Source organism: Eremomyces bilateralis (assembly GCF_010015585.1).
Source record: "Eremomyces bilateralis CBS 781.70 unplaced genomic scaffold P152scaffold_28, whole genome shotgun sequence".
Classification (NCBI taxonomy): Eukaryota; Fungi; Ascomycota; class Dothideomycetes; order Eremomycetales; family Eremomycetaceae; genus Eremomyces; species Eremomyces bilateralis.
In genome coordinates this window covers 42,135-61,558 of record NW_022985094.1, presented here as the reverse complement: position 1 = coordinate 61,558, position 19,424 = coordinate 42,135, and the positions used below count along the sequence as shown (strand labels likewise).

General features: G+C 50.8%; 9 protein-coding genes across 9 annotated transcripts; 3 read left to right on the top strand and 6 right to left on the bottom strand.

The window, feature by feature from the left end:
• Window positions 1-448: 448 nt before the first annotated feature.
• Window positions 449-2,298, bottom strand: P152DRAFT_461878 (curved DNA-binding protein). The gene is made up of 4 exons (XM_033680218.1): window positions 2,199-2,298; window positions 2,047-2,130; window positions 1,089-1,997; window positions 449-915 (listed from the first exon to the last, which is right to left on the bottom strand). Exons 1-4 carry the CDS (start codon window positions 2,215-2,217, stop codon window positions 686-688), a joined length of 1,242 nt encoding a protein of 413 aa, XP_033530645.1. The 5' UTR covers window positions 2,218-2,298; the 3' UTR covers window positions 449-685.
• An 83-nt stretch (window positions 2,299-2,381) lies between these two features.
• Window positions 2,382-4,001, bottom strand: P152DRAFT_173516 (endonuclease/exonuclease/phosphatase). The gene has a single exon (XM_033674117.1). The coding sequence runs from the start codon at window positions 3,619-3,621 to the stop codon at window positions 2,656-2,658; it is 966 nt and encodes a 321-aa protein (XP_033530644.1). The 5' UTR covers window positions 3,622-4,001; the 3' UTR covers window positions 2,382-2,655.
• Window positions 4,002-4,382: 381 nt separating this feature from the next.
• Window positions 4,383-5,783, bottom strand: P152DRAFT_404201 (translation factor; the record flags this gene model as incomplete). Its single annotated transcript, XM_033676749.1, has 2 exons — window positions 4,383-4,573; window positions 4,724-5,783. 2 exons carry the CDS (start codon window positions 5,781-5,783, stop codon window positions 4,383-4,385), a joined length of 1,251 nt encoding a protein of 416 aa, XP_033530643.1.
• Window positions 5,784-8,289: 2,506 nt separating this feature from the next.
• P152DRAFT_173266 (uncharacterized protein) lies at window positions 8,290-9,481 on the top strand. Its single transcript, XM_033674115.1, has one exon. The coding sequence runs from the start codon at window positions 8,519-8,521 to the stop codon at window positions 9,233-9,235; it is 717 nt and encodes a 238-aa protein (XP_033530642.1). The 5' UTR covers window positions 8,290-8,518; the 3' UTR covers window positions 9,236-9,481.
• A 971-nt stretch (window positions 9,482-10,452) lies between these two features.
• P152DRAFT_461873 (alpha-N-arab-like proteininofuranosidase) lies at window positions 10,453-12,114 on the top strand. Its single transcript, XM_033680217.1, has 4 exons — window positions 10,453-10,916; window positions 10,968-11,054; window positions 11,108-11,496; window positions 11,543-12,114. Exons 1-4 carry the CDS (start codon window positions 10,798-10,800, stop codon window positions 12,049-12,051), a joined length of 1,104 nt encoding a protein of 367 aa, XP_033530641.1. The 5' UTR covers window positions 10,453-10,797; the 3' UTR covers window positions 12,052-12,114.
• A 1,024-nt stretch (window positions 12,115-13,138) lies between these two features.
• On the bottom strand, window positions 13,139-13,402 carry P152DRAFT_379577 (uncharacterized protein; the record flags this gene model as incomplete). Its single annotated transcript, XM_033675702.1, has 1 exon — window positions 13,139-13,402. A coding segment is annotated over one exon (264 nt), but the record flags the coding sequence as incomplete, so codon positions are not given.
• An 804-nt stretch (window positions 13,403-14,206) lies between these two features.
• P152DRAFT_173194 (putative dolichyl-diphosphooligosaccharide-protein glycotransferase) lies at window positions 14,207-15,606 on the bottom strand. The gene is made up of 4 exons (XM_033674113.1): window positions 15,198-15,606; window positions 15,044-15,144; window positions 14,633-14,988; window positions 14,207-14,573 (listed from the first exon to the last, which is right to left on the bottom strand). The coding sequence occupies exons 1-4, from the start codon at window positions 15,528-15,530 to the stop codon at window positions 14,392-14,394; spliced, it is 972 nt and encodes a 323-aa protein (XP_033530639.1). The 5' UTR covers window positions 15,531-15,606; the 3' UTR covers window positions 14,207-14,391.
• A 186-nt stretch (window positions 15,607-15,792) lies between these two features.
• On the top strand, window positions 15,793-17,882 carry P152DRAFT_461870 (uncharacterized protein). The gene is made up of 3 exons (XM_033680216.1): window positions 15,793-15,945; window positions 15,997-16,287; window positions 16,337-17,882. Exons 1-3 carry the CDS (start codon window positions 15,901-15,903, stop codon window positions 17,771-17,773), a joined length of 1,773 nt encoding a protein of 590 aa, XP_033530638.1. The 5' UTR covers window positions 15,793-15,900; the 3' UTR covers window positions 17,774-17,882.
• P152DRAFT_461869 (FtsJ-domain-containing protein) lies at window positions 17,857-19,395 on the bottom strand. The gene is made up of 5 exons (XM_033680215.1): window positions 18,971-19,395; window positions 18,867-18,917; window positions 18,788-18,814; window positions 18,239-18,724; window positions 17,857-18,184 (listed from the first exon to the last, which is right to left on the bottom strand). Exons 1-5 carry the CDS (start codon window positions 19,238-19,240, stop codon window positions 17,948-17,950), a joined length of 1,071 nt encoding a protein of 356 aa, XP_033530637.1. The 5' UTR covers window positions 19,241-19,395; the 3' UTR covers window positions 17,857-17,947.
• Window positions 19,396-19,424: the final 29 nt, after the last annotated feature.

Below are 19,424 nucleotides of genomic sequence, written 5' to 3'. Positions count from 1 at the left end.
GGCTCCTAATACTGTTTTTTCCGTTCTTCGGTACCGTCCAACGCCACTTATGTGCGGAGAGATTTTTGGTAATGATTGATTTAGTCTTGAATGAAGAGAGATGAAAGATCTTGATCTTTAGGATCTTATCGAGTTTCCCCTTTTCCTTGGTGTCGCTCACATGCCATCCCATGAAAAAAAGGGCTGCTGAGCCGGTTCCCCTGAGTCCTGAGATCACCCTTGGGTCGTCCTAACCAGGCGGGATGGATGCGGATTACAACGGAAAAAGTGAAGATTTGATGATGCAAGTCGATACTGATCAATCAAATGTGACGATATGTACTGGAAATGAAATATTCACTTTATCATGACTGATTAGAATTCATCCAAGTGGCGAATCTAGGCTCACATGTGGAGGCGTGAAGGTCCCTCAGTCGGTGCTAGAGCAAGCAAGAGAGCGCGGTATGGTGAGCAGAGTAATAGAGAGCTGAGAATGCTGCATCACTCAACAGTTCCATTGATTTTTGCTACCGGATATTTCTATGTTACGTCGTTATCTTCGCAACCCGTTGCCATTCATTCGGCCTTGAAGCGATGATCACATGGTCCTGGAAGTTCTCGTCTCAGAAGCCCTGCATTCGTGAGGAAGACACCAAAGGAGGTCGGGGTCGATAGCATCAGATGTACTGCTTCTCGACGAACTCGCCTACTCATCGTCATCGTCATCCTCATCGTCGTCCTCCTCCTCTTCAACTGCCTTCTTGGCCGCCTTCTTCTTGGGCTTCTTCTTCTTGCTCTTCGAGGTGCTGACCTTGGAGATCGGTTGCTCGAGGATCTTGAGGACTTCCTCGTCGTCGATCTTCTTGTCCGTCTTGAATTTGGTCACATCCAACGTCGGAGGGGCGCTGAGACGGGTCATCCCATTCTTCGTTATCGCTGTCAATCGTTAGTCATTAAGAGCCCGTTAAAATCACGAGCAAATTGATATGGGGCATGGCACGTTTCTTAGCCGCCAGTTGGTGCCAGTGGTCACCAAGACTGGTTCAGAAACCCGCTCCGTAGCCCGACAGAATGAATCCGAGAACCGATATAGGAAGCAGCAAACTTACACACTGTCGTGAAGAGGCGGGCAACTGGCTCGTTGTCTTTATCTGCGACCACTTCGTACTGTCGAACCACATTCCCACGGACACATTCCATGACTCCGATCTTCGCCGCTCGTTCGTCATCGAGTTGGCGCAAGCTGAACGGGAACGTCCCAAACTTCTCCTTGATCTCATTGATCGTGGCCCGCGAACTCGGTCTCTTGAGATCGAACCGCGTGTCCGTCTTCCGGTGCAGCGTGGTGCGATCGGCCAGGTTCTTGATTTTGCCGCTGCCCAAGCTGACGCCGATCTCCACGCCCCATACTTCGCCGATTTCCGGCAGGCCCTCGCCCTTCAATCCGTCGCCGGGTGCCAGGATGATCTTCTTCTTGCTCTCGATCTCGTTGCGGTCGAAAAGCCAGCTGGTGGTGCTGTCCACGATGTTGCATCCGTAGGCCTTCACCACTTTGTCCAGCATCTGATTGATCTTGGTCTGCGTGGGAGCTTTCTGCGCGGATGCCTTCTTCTTCTCCTCATCGGTTCCCGCGGTAAGGATTCCCGGCGGGAGCATAAGCCTCAGCAGGAGCTCATTCGCATAGTGTGTGGCCAGGAAAAGATCTGCTTCTCTTCCGGAGATCTCGGCTCCTTTGGCTCCAACCACGACCGAGTCGCAGACAATGGTGCCAAATCCATCGATCTGTGCTCCCAGCTGGATCTTGACGACTTCTCCAGCCTTCAAGGTCCTGCTGGCCTCTTCCTCCTCCGACTTGAGTGGCGTATAGGGGGTGACGTATGAGCTCGGCGAAACGGTGGTCGGATGGGCGAATCCCTTGACGGTCTTCTTGCCTTTGTAGACCTTCGAGATCTCTTCGGCCAGGAGGGCGTCACCCTTCTCACAGAGCTCGACAATATTCGCGCCTTCGTCGCACCATCCTGTCGAAATGTGAGATAGGGACTTGAGGGGCACCGGAATCATGCGTACCTGACACGGTTTCCAAGACCTTCTGGGAGATTTGCCCCGCCTGCTTGTACTTGGTCAGAGTATCGGGGTTATTTAACGAGTAGTCTGCAGATCAGGATTTGTTAGATAGTGCAACGGGTAGAAACATGATCAAACAAGCGGACTGAACCAACCAATTGCTGCTTCGGCCATGATTTCTCGGGTTGCAGCTTCTTCGCTGCGGGTGAGGAATAGCGGTCAAAAATCCACAGAGTGATTGTGGGTGTGTTTGTTCGAGGTTTGATGTGAGGGCAAGTGTATGAGTCTGAGTGTGTGTGCCGTGTGCGTGTGTGGGCAACGGTGACGGGACTGGACTGGAGCGAGCCAAAGGCGGGGCATGGAGGGGAGGAGCCCTGCTGTGGTGTGTTTCGTTCATCTGGTGACATTTGACAATCATGAATTCACTGAACTGTCACTTCCTCGGAGGTTTTCATCGGTTCATCAAGATGCTCGCCACAGAAAAGTCCAATTGTCCAAGAACAATGTCCTGTTAATACTGTAGACCAGACCAGGCAAATTCATCTGATGTAGTACACCCCGATACGGCACATTGATTGATGGTGATGGAATTCATGTCTTGAGCGTTTGACGTCATCCCGGATAGAAGGATCTTCGCGTCTTCGGTATAGAAAGCACAATATCACCAACGACGGCTCTATGATCACTGATATAGATACCGGCTTCAAATCGGTTCGGTAGCACTGCATAGCTCCGGACATCCCAATCCAGCCCGCCACCATCGTACCCCTTTGGTCCGACGAACAAGAAGTCCAGCTTCGTCGGCCACTCATCGTCAGTGAATCCCGTGAATGTGTGATTGTCACCATAAAGGTTCTCGTCCGCCGTCAGACTCTGCAGATCCTGCACGGGAGAATCGTCCGATGTGAGGACTTTGTATGCCTCCTGTGTCGGTTCGCTGTTGAAGTCCCCGGCCAGGATCACTGGTAAAACTTCCTTATATCGATGATTGTCGTTGAGTCGTAGACCGGGAATCGACCCTTTCAATATCTGCTTTTTGATCTGACGGACGATGAGCTTCGCAGATTCCAGCCGAGATGTCGAGCCTCGGTGATCAAGATGCGTGTTCATCGTCACCACTCGGACCTTGCTCTTGCGATGTTGAAAGCGCCCGATGGTCAGGATCCGGATCGTGGCGGCATCCCATCCTTTCGATGGTTTATGGGGTGTCTCGGAAAGCCAGACGGTTTCTGCATGTTCTAACTTCCATATAGATGGTCGATAGATGATCGGGGAGTATTCGCCGCCCTCTTCACCGTCGTCTCGCCCAACGCCGATGTAAGCCCATGGAGGCGAGCCGGAACCCATGCCATATGGATGATTCCGATTCAAGCCGTTCAAGACGTCCACCAGCTGACCGTGCAGGACTTCTTGTAAGCATATGAATGCTTCTGGGTTGTATAGTGTGTTGAAATGAAGTTCGTTGATTATACCGGGCACTCGAAGATTCCATGCCACTTCTCCAGGCGACGGCGTAGAAACAGCATACCGAATGTTGTGTGTTATAATTCGGAATGCAATATTGAACACTCCCTTCATGGTCACTTGTCCCCGAATTCCTGCAATTGAATCGGGTCTTGTTGAGCGCTAGTGATAGATTCCGGTGGTAGACGTGGTATGGCAGCGACTGATGTCGAAGGCTTGCAACCTCACATGGTACAAATAACTCTCAAAGCTAGGAGTGGACTTGCCGTTACACGTACTTCGAAAGTGGTGTTTCTATAACTGATGTATCTATCCGGTTACAGTCTTGACATCTAATCTAACTTAAAAACATCAATGCTACCCCGCAAAGGACAACGACACCTTTCTGCTGCGTGCTCGATTCACAGTAGATACTAGGAACACTGAGGTAGTTTGTGAGATGCCTATGCAAGCCAAAGGTCGGAAATTTTGACTCAGAATGATGACTCAGAGTATCTCTGAAGGGATCATTGCCACGAGTGGACACGAAATGCGTTGGGAAGGGGCACCAGAGCCGTAGCAACGGAATGCTCCTCTCCTTTCTCCAAAGCTTCCGAGTGTAAAGGAACCGTTACCATTTCTCATTGCTACCGAGCAAACCAATCCGAATAGTGGTGTAGCGTGAGGAGCAAGCTGTCACTCACCTATTTTGTGTTGATTGGAATCATCACATTGCGTGTCTCGGCGAACGACACCCCATCCAAAAAATTTTTGTACAGGCAATTATGTTAATTAGCCTCGTGGTTCATGATCTGATAGAGCTTGATGGCGAGCGACTCGGCAGGAGAGGAGAGAGATGCACGGGTCATAAAAGGTGGGTGCATCGTAGACTCGGATCAGGAGATCTTGAGTTCCGCGGCCTTCCGCACACGGTTCATGATGGCTCCTGCAAGTGTATCATCCGTGGAGTCGATACCCTCAACGAGTATCGTATCAACCTGTTTCTGGTCTAGTTCGCGAAATGCGGCAAACAAGCCACGCGCAATGTCCTCCATGCCTGGGCCAATATCAACATCCCAAAGGGCAACTGGATGAGCAGCGCCTTCAAGGAAGAGGTTATGACGTTTCAGCACTAATGGCTTCACGACTGCATCGTGAGCACCAGTCTCTGCAGATATCGAACTTCGGGAAGACACGCTATGCGTAGATTCAACCGGCCGATGGCTCATGGAGTGACCGTCTTCGGAAGATCCGGACCTTAGGATGGTATCCATATCCCAAGCTTTTGTTCTAATGATTCCGATGCCTTTCGATGAGTCTGCACTCTTCAAATCCGGTATGGACGGAGCGGTAGCGCCTGGTTCGAATAGGACAACCTTCGCGCGAGGCGAATAATGTCGGTATTTCATGCCCGGTGCTCGAGGCATGCTTCTTGAGATGGCCTGATCGTTCTCCTCCGTATCCCCCTCCGCTTTGTCCTTGTATGCCACTCGTACATTTTCCCACCCTTCGCATTCTCTTAACATAGCGACGGACACCCCTCCCGGCCGAAGGACTACAGGACCGCCATCGGAGAGTCCGTCGACCACCGTGCTTTCCACACCAACATTAGAAGGTCCTCCATCTAGGATCAGCTGGATCCTTCCATTCAGATCTTCAAACACATGTTCGGCCAATGTAGGAGAGGGACGTGTGGATGCGTTCGCTGATGGGGCAGCGAGCGGTAAATCGCAGAGTTTGAGAAGAAGAAGGGCAAGAGGCGACGAAGGCATCCGGGCACCAAATGTATGCAACTTTGCAGTTGTGAAGGGTGATAGGCGCCATTCGCTTTGGTCGGTAGTAGGAAGGATGATCGTTAACGGTCCGGGCCAGAACCGTTGAATCAAGGCTCGATATATCTTGGGTATCGGTTCGTAATCATCGCCGCCATTCGACGGCGGTAACAACCTTCGCAGTTGCTTGAGGCTGCAAACATGCACGATGAGTGGGTTGTCGCTGGGTCTTTGCTTTGCAGTATAGATACCTTGGACGGCACCCGTTCTCGTCGCATCGGCACCAAGCCCATAGACGGTTTCGGTAGGGAATGCGACAGGTACGTCGGTATTGTGTAGAAGGTCGACGGCAGTCGTCAGGCTCTCATAGTCCACAGTGTCGCGATGCCATTCGACTTGGAGATCGTCTTGCGAGGAGAAACGCCCGGGTCGAGCTTTCAAACACCCAGCTCTTGAGGGGTCTACGCGCAAGACTCGAGTCTTGTAAGCCGATTGGCCATCCCGAAGTGAGGCCTCATTTGACATGGTGGAAGTCGTTGGGCCGCCGGTTATCGTTGGTCGAGTCGAAGGGAGACGGAATGATGATGCGGCGACATTGAGACGGCGCAGTGAACGGCAAGGGAAGCGGAAGAGCATCAATCAGCATCCTCGACGTGTCGATGAAAACCCATTCGGAAGGAGGTAGGTATGACTCAATTGTTAACACACCTGACGAAGATTTGAGTGGGAAGTGGATATATTTGTACTGTCGTTCTCATAAAATTTGTCCCCGCAGGGTGTGTCCGGTTAGTGTTGCGCAGGGGGTTGGGATTAGGCAAATACCTGTTCGAACCCCTGCTTGTTCCAACCGCCTACTTGGCCAGTATCACCATCCTGCCGTCTTAACCACTATCATGAAAACCGTGATATCTCTACCACCACGTAATTATATTGATAATTAAACACGGGAATAGTCTTTTCTAGTAGGATATTTGCCTCTAGATGCTGTACCGCCTCTTGCACTGGTTTGATCTCTTGAATGTGTGCGAACTTAACATTAAGATCTATCTGAACCTTCTTCTTCCGTTTTGGGGCTGTGGCGGCATCTAGGCGGGCCTGGAGAAAAGCGATTTTCAGATCTGACGCAGCCTGACGCGCCAGTAGCAATCCGACTGCCTTGACTGCCTTCTCTAGGTACGACTTGGTCGCTTTCGCCACGCGTGTATTCTTGCTAAGAACGCGCAATGCACTCTGTATTTGTTTGGGCTTGTAGGGCGTCGTCTGGAGGACTAGGGGGACTGGTATTGGGGTGCGTGGAGGCGTGTTTGGAGTTGAAATTGAGGATCCGGTTTCGGTAGGCGTGGGCGGCACCACGAACCGGTTATTGAAGCCTTTTGACGGGTCCCACGGTATAAAACCTGCAGCCTTCCATCCTGATCTGATTGTACGGTCGGTTAGGCGTGCCCGACGCGCCTCCGCATAGAGGACAGTGAATCTACATCGTTTAATCGGTAGTGCCTCGTCGGTATACGCACTTTGGCGGAGGAGGGCCTTGTAGAAGCGTTTAGAGGTGAAAAGCAGCGAGATCGAGAGGTTGAATGATATGGGAGGTATGCGCAAGTAGAAAGATCACAATCACGTCATTTATCCTGCATTCGTATAGAGTAGAAGATCGATGACTGCGTGGCTTCCGTGCCCGTCCATGAGTAGGATCCTGTACCGTCGCTCTGTAGCGGTTTCAGGGATGGAAACCGTAGGAAGCCATACCTACGCGTGTTTATCTGAAGTCCATCCGTTTGGATACCACATAATGGCAGTCTGGAGGTTGTTTGGGGAGCCAAGCAGCTTGTAGAGACACACCTTTCTAGATAACGTTTGCTTTGAGATAGCGAGCGGTTGCAGACTGATTCTAGATGTCATGATGCGTAGAAGGGGAGCCTTTTAGAACATGGCTATTGTATTCTAGCTAGTATCGGACCAAACGAAAGATGAAGAAGAAGGAAAAGAAGAAGGAAAAGAAGAAGGAAAAGAAGAAGGAAAAGAAGAAGGAAAGGAAGAAGAGAAAGAGGAGAGAAATCCGTCCTACATAGTGCTCGACTCCCTGGAGTAACCTCGCGTGTACTGTCAACGGTTAGACGACATACTTCATCTATCGGCAGTCCACAAGGCCACCAATATCTTCTCCCAAAGGTATCAATCCGAAAGGCGTGCAGTTTGACTCGTTACATGGTTCGATTGTTGAGCTGTAGAGCGCGATTACATGCCCTCGAGGCGGTTTTGAAGCGTAGCTCGATTGACGTTGAATAGGGCCGCAGCTTCGTTTTGTGATTTGCATTGACCGGTCTGTAAGGCATTAATGGCCTGTAGGAGTATCTCCTCTGAATTGACATCGTAATATGATATGGTGGTTGAGATATTAATTACGCGTTTGGTGATGGTGGTGAAGATGGTGATACTGGCCAAGTAGGTGGTTGGCCAAGTAGGTGGTTGGCCAACAGGCACGGTAGGGGTACGAACGTATCATGACATGGACGTACTATGTAAGCTGCTATTATTCCATTCTGGGAATAACGGGAGAAGTGGGTCACGACCCATGGGTTGGCACTTGGTACTTGGCAGAGCCGCATTCGTTCGAAGTTCGAACGAGCCAAGAAACGCCTCCTCCATGGACCACGGTAGTACTTGTGGTCTATATAGTAACTCAAGCTCTGGTATTAAATATTAATATCACCGATTCTACCCTTCGCTACCTAATTAGAATTTTCAGCGAACTTACTTTTGCACACACACCCGCCGGTATTGGCGACACGTTGTGGTGTTGAAGTTGGGATCGAAGACAGAGAGATACTGTAACTGTATGACAATCTGCCCGCCAAGATCGAATACGGCAACTGCATGCTGCATCTGTGCTCTATGGCTGGGGCTTGGAGGAGAGCTGAATGGAGAAAGCTTTCGTTTTTCGGGGATCTAAAGTATCCGCGGGAGGCTTACATCTTGGCTGATTAGAAGCCGAGTTTCCCCCATACTACGTATTCTCACCTTTGGGCTATGGTCGTATTGCAGTCCAGGGGTGATTCCACGGTTCCGCGTGACTCAGATTTGATCAGAACCTTAAAAAGAGCTCAAGGGAACGTAGAGTCGGTCTCTGCGACGATGGAGATATCGGAGTATATCTCATCAGCGACCCAACCGTGGAAATACTATCCGGAGGACATCTGAGGAGGCATCCTCCCAGGCATTTTGATCTATTCAGAACTCTCGTGCCTGGCGTAAACGCCACGATGGTTCAAACGCTTACTCTCCTTTCCCTAGGAGTACTCAATTCGCAATGGACCCCTCCAGGGTCCTGTCTCTCAACGACAACGGCATGGGGCAACTCTTATTTTCTTGGATATCATAAAGACGCTGGACACGATCCGCAATGCATACCAAACGTTGCCGCTGCGCCTACGGTGAGCGTTGTAACTACCAACGGACTGACGCCGTCTACCTACACGACCACCATTGCCCCATCACCAACGATAACCGCTATAGCTCAGCTAATGCCCAGCGCCGACCAAAACATATCCTCGGTAGGATATTACTCCCCAGGCATATGTCCGTCAGGCTTTATCTACGCAGCCAGTTTTACCGCGGGATTGCCGGGGGCGGGCAAGGAATCAAGATATATTTGCTGCCCCTCAGGATTTCTAGCAGAAAAAGGTACATCTACAAGAGTAAGAACGACGAAGGGGGGAAGGAGGACTACCCGGATAACAACTTACGAGTACCCACTATGTACTCAATCTGCCAGAACCATCACGAACCTCTGGAGTATGACGCCGGGATGGCCGTCGGTGCGGCCATCGTCATATAATGTGTCCCAAACCTCAACAACAAACCGGAACTCGAAAAGCGTTTTCTCTATAACAGCGTCTGGGATAGTGGTCGCATGGAATCCAACGGACACTCCCGTTGTTGATTATATCCGCAATAACAACATTCAGCTACCGCCGTAAGATTCTGCAGAACACTATTAAGGAAAACCGTAGCTAATCTAGATGCCCGCAGGCTTCCACAACCACCAAGAAAGAAGCTGCCCGCTGGTGCTATCGTCGGCATTGCGGTCGGCGCCGTCTTCGTCGCCATCCTCATTGCCATCATCTCGTATGTGTGCCGGACACGATTCACCTACCGGAGACTCTCGAAGCAAGATGATTCGAAGGAAATCTTGACCGGTACGTCAACTACGTATGTAGGCGCTGTCCCAACTACGCCGTACCCCACGGTGGAACTATCCAATCTTCATCCAGCGGGCCTGGCACAATCGTGGCAACACCCAGGTGGTGTCCCTTACGAGGCGCCACCGCAGTACGACACGGCGGTCGTGCCGCAGAAGCCTTGAATGACGGCGATTTTTCCATCGAAGCGTTAAATGATACCCTTGGGTCGATGATGTTAGTTTCTTTGAGTTCAGGGGCGCGTTTGGGTCCTTGGAATTATCTTCGCAATGCGTTGTGCGAACTTTATTAGGTCAAATGGCACCGACTTGTCGAGCGCGAGGAATGACTCGGACAGGCACCGACCGCAGGGCATTCAGATACCTATCTTGCCTTTGATCAGATATCCCTTATATTTACCACCGGGACGCAGTTGTTCAAGTTGTAATTAGTCCGTTTATACGCGCAGTGAACAGTATTTCGTTGAAGTTGAACAGCCGATCGACGCACTGCTGGTAGAAATGAAACTTGTCGATTTGGACCCTGTCAAGGCACGTGCTATTAATACTCATCTTAATGAGGGCTCGCAGTGTTTATTATCGATGAAGATGAGAGTACATGTACCCCTCCCTAACAGAATGGAACGACTGGGCAGGGGAAGGAATCTCGCATAGGTCGGTTGGCAGGGAATTCGGCCGTGTAAATAGTGCGTGCAATAGTTCAATCGGTGGGAAGTGCGAAATTGGGACGGGGCGAAGTAAGAGAGGAAATGGGCAATCGAATGGTAGAGGAGGCAGAAGACGGTTATAGGGATCCGAGGAGAGGACGGGTGGTGGTATTTATATTTTGAAGATTGCTAGTGAGATTTTCCCCCCGATTTCAAGATTTACCCGGCCAGCAGGTAGCTACAGTCTAACCTAATTTGTTTAGAGTGATACCGACACTTGCTTCGATCTTGCTTCGATCTGGGCTTCGATTATCCATAATCCATTTCACAGTATTTTCACTCCATCTGATGCTGGAACACGACAGACGCGGCTAGGTCTAGCCTCTTCTATTAAGCTATGCTCATGTGTTCTTCATATTCCATGTTACTGCCGGGTTACACCTTCATTTTGCTACTACTGCACGCGAAGACTACGGTATTGACAGGTTACATCCGCTCTTGATCTCTCATTACCGGACCCATTCATTCCAGTAGCGATCGCCTTCCCCGCTTGGTGGACACAGAACGACGGAAAGCAGCGATGATCTGGATGCTTCCGATCGATTTGTATTCCTTTTTAAAATGTTTCTTTATTCAAGTTATTCATGTCCTCTACCTCCTTTTCTATCATTTTGACGCGTGGTTGAAAAGCATCATGAAGTTTGCGACCTGGTTTTTAACGGCCTCTCTGGTTTTCTCTGACATAGGAGCGTGTCATCCCAACAATACAAGGACGTTTACCAATCCTATTCTACAGAAGGAGGCGGCGGATCCGTGAGCTACATAGGTTTATCGTTGCTAAAGTCTTTCCTAACGCCGGCTTAGTTGGGTGTTCCTTTATGAGGATGGGCTCTACTACATGATTCTGTCGGCCAACAACGGTCTAGAATTATTGCGTAGCCCAAGGCTCACGTAAAGTTCCATATCGCTAATCTATCTTTGATCGATCTTACTCATCCAGCTAGGGACTGGAACAACGCCGAGTCAAGGACAATCTTCACTCCACCGCCCGGTACGAATTACTCTACGGATATTTGGGCTCCAGAATTGCACTCGATAGACGACCGTTGGTACGTGATATTCACCGCCGACCCGAACAATGACAGTCCGATTCCTGAAGTCGACATGCTCTGCGACTACAACTGTCCAGCTGTGTTTCACCGCATGTATGTTCTAGAAGGGTCAGTATCACATCCATGGGAAGCCGAATATACCTTCAAAAGTCAACTTGACACCTACGACCAATTCGCGATAGATGGAACCTATTTCCAGCACAAATCGGGATTGTACCACATCTATAGCTGTTGGATCAACCAATACGATGCCTGGCCCGCAAATCTATGCATCACAAAGAGTACGTGGCAAGCCTTCGCGTTCAATCTGTTTACTGACTCGAACAGTGTCCAATCCCTGGACAGTGAGTTCTACACTCGAGGAGCGGCAAATTCTTTCTGCGCCTACAAAGCCCTGGGAGAAAACCCCGTACAATCGAACCGTCAATGTTCGCATGTCGTCCAATGAAGCCCCTCAACAACTGGTTAATGAAAAGACCGGCCAGCAATTCATTATCTACTCTGCCGCTCGCTCGGATAACAGAAATTACTGTTTGGGTCAGCTGGAGCTGGTTGGAGACGATCCTATGGATCTTTCTTCGTGGAAAAAGTTAGAAGAAGGACCTGTGTTTTACCAGAACCCCGAGGAAGAAGCTTTTGGTGTAGGGCATGCCAGCTTCACCAAGAGCCCGGATGAAACAGAAGACTGGATTGTGTACCATGGCATGAGAGACCCGACTTTTGGATGGTCCGCCAGGACGATCAGGGCCCAGAGGTTTTCGTGGAATTACGACGGTTCTCCCCGATTCCCCCGGCCTGGATATGGCCCATATGAAGCACCATCAGGACAGAGGTGAACACAGGTATTCAACGGGTTGGTATTGCGTTGAAAGTTTATAATACATATGCTCTAACTGTGGTCTCAGACCGTCCTAATTTATTTTGCCAGCAATTGTTGTCTACCATCTTGGCTACAGAGAACTAGCTATTCCTAAAATCCAGGATCCAGGCCACGCTGATATGCCCTCACTCATGCCAGTAGCTTCAACCACTACCACTCCGCCCTTGGAACAAACTTCTGATGCTCGCCCTTCTCACTATGCGCTTCTCAGAGTCTCGTTTGATCCCAAAATTCCCAGTGAATTCGACACCTTCCATGGGTGCTGATGATTTGTCCATCTCCACTGCTGCCTCGCGAACTCCAACTCGTGTATTCTCTCTCTTCGCGTTCTCTCTTTTCGCATCCTGGATTTCCGTATCGTCAGTCTCCGAGTCCACCGCAGGAGCTCGCGGTTGAACCCCTCCATTATCCGCCAAACCCACCTTCATTTCTCTGTATTTACCTTTATTCCCAATATTCTCGCTTCGCGACATCGTCACTAGCTCGTGAAGAGGCGATACATCCGGCGTGCTTTTCCGTCGTTTGGCAGAAATCATCAGCGCCGACCAGAAGTCATCCTTTGACGACCCAGCGCTGCTACTACACTGGTCACTGAATGGCGAGCTCGACCACGTGGATTGGGGTTGGAGAAAGGATTTGTTTAACATGCCCTCCAGGGTTGACAATGCTTCCGCCCGCTCGGAATATGGAGGAGCCGTTATATCTGTTGTTGGAGGCGAAGGCGGAGGCGTCTCTGGATGGGAGGAGGGAGTCTGTGCTGTTACTTGTGCTGCGTTGGTTACTGGAGCGAACTGAACCCCCAACTGATTTCCCCACCGACATTCGCTTGGAAAGTCACACGTGTCCCAGCAGTTCTTCTTGGAGCCCTTGGGCGCGCTCTGCGTGTTCCGCCCATCATCGGTAGCAGTATGGGATTGATCCGCCCTTCGCCAGTCGCCCCACCGCTTCCACCCTTGATAATCGAATTCACTGGTGCAAGCTTTGCCGCGTTTGGGGACCTTGGGGTGGCCGGGCCGTTTGGATTTGACATAGCTGACCCCGGAGCAGAAGTAGTGTCCGTCCACGAGGCATCGTCGGGTCACGCCCAAGGGATACGATGCCTTGCAGATGTGGCATTGCCAGAGCCACTGCAGTGGCGACTGTGGAGGTGGGGAGAGGGGCTTTCTCTTGCTTTTTGGGGACGTCGATCGGGGACTTTCAGCTCTGCTGGGTCGGGAGATATTGATGGCGACTGGAGTAATGGGAGAAAAGGGCGATGTAGGGATTGCAAGATTGGATGACCGATATGGAACCGAAGTGACCCGCATGATGGCGAGCGTCGAGCGCCGGATGCTATACGTAACGATAGATTCAAGTCGAAGGCCGGCTTCGAAGCAATAGAGATTTTGGTAGGGCAAAACAATCGAAAGGGAAGATAGAAGGAAGAGCGAGTCTGCAGCTGAGATATTTATGGTCAGGTTAGAAGAGGATCTAAATGATAGCCAGCTGTGAACAAAGCCAGACGCCAAGCCGATTAATATTGTGAAGATGAATGGCGCGCTGAAGCAAGACCGCCAGAATTCTGCTGTTCCAATTCCCAAGATAGAAGGGCTTTGTTCCGGTTGCCACGAGGTCGTGTGTGAGACACATGTTTCTTTGTTTCACGGTCACTTTGAATCAGGCGCCGTGGATCTATGACCAGGTACCCATTGTCCACGTAGTCTAATGAGAATCAAACATGGTTTGTTGGTGATCCTAGATGCTGAAGTGTGTTCACGGTTGGCTGAGATGCCTCAGAATGTATTGTGGATGACGGTGAGAAGGGAAGCTGGAATGCCTGCGAGCGAACTCCTGGTTGGAAATGGATGTATCACAGTCAAGCGAACTGAGCTCAGAATCAACATGGTAAACACCAGGACTGTGAAAAAAGTCGGTTTGGACGCATGAATGGGAATATCTCGGCGACATTGGATAACGAATGACCCTGGGTGAAGACAAAGACGGAAGGACGATCGGTCGCCCGGTGGTCCTACGCTGAATATGCGAAAAGTTTTCTTTGTTTCTTGCCGGCCGTTCCAAGTGAGGCCTGCTTGTCTAACTCATACATACCGTAGCCCATGTACACAATGTACCAGAGTCTAAGTCGTGGCCAGTTCAACGCCCAGAACACCAGGTGCAACTCAACATTTGACGCCAGACAGATCAGACACAATGGAATAGGTTTTTCTCGGGGCAAGGACTTTTGACATCTTCCTAGCTCTTATATCTCTCCGGCAGTATCGAAAGTCTGACATGTTACGGACTGGCGATACATTGCTCAAAATGGAGGTAACGTGAAAGGATATCCGCTGTTCTTCATCCGGAAAACGCTCAGGAGAAAACTGTAAACAAGGAAGAGTATGCCACTCCAGATGAACACAGCTACTTGTTGCCTCTTTGGATCCGCCGTTCTTGGAACTTTGAGAGCCAAGGTGATCGTGGCGAATGCAAGCATGCCGTCTATGACGCAAGTTAGCACATTTCCTCTGCATGACGTTGATCGGGAAGTAGAAGCTCACATATGCCAGCGATAATCTGGGTTTCGAGGCCGAATTGACTTTGAAAGCCTCCAGCAAAGTAGCTGATCCCTCCCTTGCCGTTCCCCGCGACGTAAGGTACCTTACGAATGTGATTAAACATTTGGCCGCTTGTAAAGACTAGGACCAAGACCAAGCTGATCGCAGCCCACAGATTCCGGTTCTGGATGATCGGTAGAAGATATGGTGCGGCAACGGCAAATAATGTAATGAGACCAAGCACGGCGGTTGTGATGACCACTATTTTGACGTAGTTCACAGGACGGCGCACGGGGGGATGAGGGCCGCTAGGGAGATGCCTACTAAGTATGGCGTGGACGGACTCGGCGGTTTGTGGGCTGCATTTAATTTAGTACTGTAATGATCGCAATTCACTCCTTAAGGCTCTCTCACCCTGCGTTGAAATCGAATCGTGTCGGCTGAGGATCCACTTTGGCATCCGGACCAATCGTTGGATGGAATATCAACAAGACCGGCGCGGTTTGGAGATTGAGCTGGATCATGTTAGGAGAAGTTACTCTATTGCCGTCATGGTGGAGGATCATACCGATTGGAACGTCGCTTTCCCGTCTATGAAATCCAGTGTCCCAAAGAGCAGCCTTGACTCTCCGCTACTGTCCCCTTTCCTCCAACTCTTTGCCAACAGCTCCCATTCGGGCTGGAACAGCCGACATAATTCGCATCCGAACCGCGCCTCTAAAGCCGTGAGCAGCACCGCAACGGTGTAATCTCTCGGGGCGGAGGTCAATCGATCGTAGGTGACGTCGACGAGTTTCATGGGGCTTGGTTTGTTGTGGAAGTCTTGGAATGGATCGGTGGGCTTCTTCGCACCCAGGACGCCAAGGGGAAGAAGGCTCACAAGCAATGGGAAGAACCTCATGGTGGCTTGGGGAACGAATGGATAGGCCAACTGCCTGATTTCCTCTTGACAATGTTGTTGCTCAGAAATGTCCGCTGTGACGCTTCAGTTGTCTTTCGAACAGCTTGCATGTTCGGAATGGCATGATAGGCTTATGTCGTCCGCCGTAGAATAGGGAAGAGTCATGTGATGTATATATTAGAGTCACATGATGTCAGTCACGTGCCCACTGTTTGTTTACATGATGCCTGACCAGCAACCGCTATCCACCACTCTGAACCAGACGAAACACCGTTGTCGTTGTCGCATCACCCAAACTCCAGACCACTATCGCTGAATATTTGGAGATGCATACTTGACTAACACATCATTTGCCCCGTATTCTTCGAAAATGCCACAAAGACCCGATTTCTCCGAGGCCTTGAAGCCCGATGAAGTAGGAAAGGCCTGTCCCTTATCGCGCTTTCAGTGGTTGACGTGTTCGCAGCTTCGACAAGCCCTCCAAACCGCTCGACTGGAGCAAAACTATGAGCAAAGCGTCAGCAATGTCGAAAATGTGGTCAAGGACGAAGATATCAGGAATCTGCGCTTCCAAATGCTGCTACTGGAGGACGAGAACGAACAACTGAACGAGCAGCTCCTAGAAGACGAGGAGAGGACCGAGGATGTTCAACAACAATTGGAAGATTCCCTGGCGCGTTCTGAACAACTTGATGCTCAAGTTGAGCGACTCTCGAACGACCTGCGCCAGAAATGCCGTGATGTCGAGACCATGAGAGTAAGTCAACATTACATCTTGTATGCGCTACGCTGACCACGGGGGTTAGGCCGAGATACTGTCCCTACAAGGGGTCTCGACGGATTCCACCAAAATTCTGACTGAGAAGCTGGCACTCACGCGTGAGCTTTCGACGATGAAACCCGAACTGGAGCATTTGCGGGCACAAGCTGCCTCGAACCAGACATTGCTTTCCGAGAAACTTGCCCTACAGCGAGAAGTCACCACTCTACAGGTCGAACTTGAAAACGAAAAGAAAGCAACCCAGCGCGTCTCCGCAAAGGCGTCCAAAACTGGTGCTAGCGACAAGGCGCAGATCGAGCAACTCCGAGAGGAGCTTCAGGAGTCAAGGCAAGAGCACAAAGATGCCGTGCGAGAGGCCGAGAAGCTTCGGGGGGAATTGGAGGACCAGCGACGGATAAATCAAACAGCAAGTGAAAACGTCACATCGGACACGTCACAGCTGGACGGTGTCAAGAAGGACCTTCAGAAAGAGAAGCGGGAGCGCGAAAAGGCTGATAAGGCACTACAAAAGGGGCTGACGGAATGGGATGCACAGAAGGCCGTCTTGGAGGACAAGCTAAACGCGTTTCGGACCAAGCTTAAGTCCACCAAAGAAAAGCTTAAAGAGGTCGAGGGCAGCCTGGAGAAAGCGCAGATCGCAGAGGAGGTTGTCAACAAGAAAGAGGCCAAGACAAAGGGCACCAAGCGGAAGTTGGCCCATACTGATCTCGATCCCGATGCTACCATCGGTACTCCTGGAGATGGCTTCCGTGCAAAGCGTGGCAAGAGATCCACGCTTCCTGGTGACAAATCCACCTTCTCCATCACTCCGTTCCTGAATCGATCGACGAGCGTGCTGCCTGAGAGCCCTTCACCCAATGCCACCCCCTCCGACAATACCCAATCGGAGCGGCCTGGAGAGTCACAAGACCATGAAGATCAAGAGCAGGAGATAGAAACCCCGTCAGCGGTCGCGAAGAAGCCGGCAAAGAAACCGGCAAAGAAGCCGGCAACGAAACCGAAAGCGCTCGTCCCGGCCGGAGCAAAGGCGAACTCTAAACCCGCACCGTCGAGAACAAAAGCCCGCTTATCAAAACTGGAATCGGTTGCCGAGGAAGGGTCCGAGAACGAGGTCCTTCCGAAACTGGATCAATCCATTCCCAAGTTGAAGCCCACCGCAGCCCCGGTACCGAAAGTCCGGAAATCGCTCGCGTCCTTTGCCACCTTCAACGACGACCCCGCGATGGAGAAGCGGAAAAAGCGAAAACTTCCAGGCAACGGTCTTGGCAAGACGTTGTTCGACGAAGATGATGGCATCCCGTCCAAACCGATCCCCGGGAAAGGTCTACTTTCAGGTCGGTCCTTGGCGAAGGGTGGGTTGTTTGGTGTCAAGGGAGGAATCAAAGGTGGATTCATCACGTCAGAAGATGGTTTCCAGTTCTCCCCTCTGAAGAAAGATCGGAAGGGGGTTGCCGGAAAGTAGACTTTGTTCATTGCATAGTAATGATGGAATACTTTGAAAGCATGTCGGCTAGCTGAATCATGATAGCATAGGACTTTGTGGGTTGTTCGATGAAACGTTCTAAATCGTGGCCACTCTGTGATGATTATGTATCGAATACTTCCTCCCGACTCGGGAGCGGCTTTCGTCTCAACGCTATGAAGTATGCCTCTTTCGATTGCTGAAACTGTTAGCCCCCAGAACAGGAGATCGATTGTAACAAAGACGTACTCCTCTAGACGCCTTGGGCTTCTCGCGATGCACCTTTTCAAAAAGTCTCTTGAGTTGAGCTTCAAATGCCTTTTCCTCCGATCCTTGGTAGAATTTGCATACGAAGTGGCCACCCGTCTTTAAAGTATCGAAACTGAACGTCAACGCAGCCATGCAAAGATCCTAATGCAACTGGTTAAATCAATATAACATCAGAGGAGAGAGGAGCTTGCTCACCATACTTCCGGCATGATCTCGAAAGGAGTTGCCGCTCGAGTTCATCATCCTAGTATATGCGTCACTAACGGAGTTCACCGAGAAACCAGTGGTCTGAGGCCAGGGTGCAGACATATCGCTCAGAACCACATCCACCACACGCCCCATGGCCACATCTTTCTCTTTTGTCGACAGACGGGTTTCGGCTTGCTCCAACTCCTCAACCACACCACCCATGGGCTCCATGCCTTCCGCTGCCAGGTGTCGGTCCATATCAATGTAGCTTTCACTCCTCTCTTCCGATGTTTCACTTTCTGCAGTCGGTGGTGGGATTCCTCGTTGGATCGGCCGTCCCCTTGCGGGGTCCTGGACATATGTGCGCACTTCTGCTTGCACGGCGGGAGACAGAAAATTGCCTTGAATTGTCGAGACGCCCCTCGGAGGTTGCGCGGGGAGCATGTCGATTCCCACCACCCGTCCATTGGGTTGTGTACGCGATATGGCAACCTAATCTGCGTTTAGTTTTCTCCCCCTTCCATTATGGCAACAAACGCTCGTCGAGGTACGGACCTGTGACCACGATCCTGGTGCATAACCCTGCGACGATGTGTTAGAGATAGTCTTAGCGCTTGACCTCGGGGTCACTTACCAAGTCGATGACAGTTGCCCCACGTTTGAAAAGGTGGTGCTTCTCATCAATCTACCGCACAGGAGGTATTAGCATCAGCTCCTTAAGAGGGCAGTGTGTTATACCTCGAGCAATTTAAACGCTGCACGGCTTTTGAGGCCTTGAACCTTGGCTTCTCTTGTAAACTGGTCTTTGAACTGGCGCTGCTTCCATCTTGAAGATGAAGACGAGCTCGCAGATCTAGAGAGCTGCAAAGGGCATCCGTCGTTGAGAGCGTGTCGTGCCAACACCGACGAAACTTGGGGACCCGGTCCGCATCGTATATGGTGATCACATCGTGGGCCGGGAACGAGCAGCCGCAGCGGACGCGACCATCGTAGCAGGACTGGTCGCATTCAGTCTTCAGATCATGGAATTTGGTTGCTCTGACCCTGCAGTCTAGAACATCAGTAGGTGTGGAGGGTGGAACGGGAGAATCGCGTTGTTGAATGGAACTTGGGATGTTCGTGAACCCCCGTCACATCCCTGCATCTGATAGCTGCCCCAGCGAGTACAGCGCTATTCCAGAATACAGAGTGA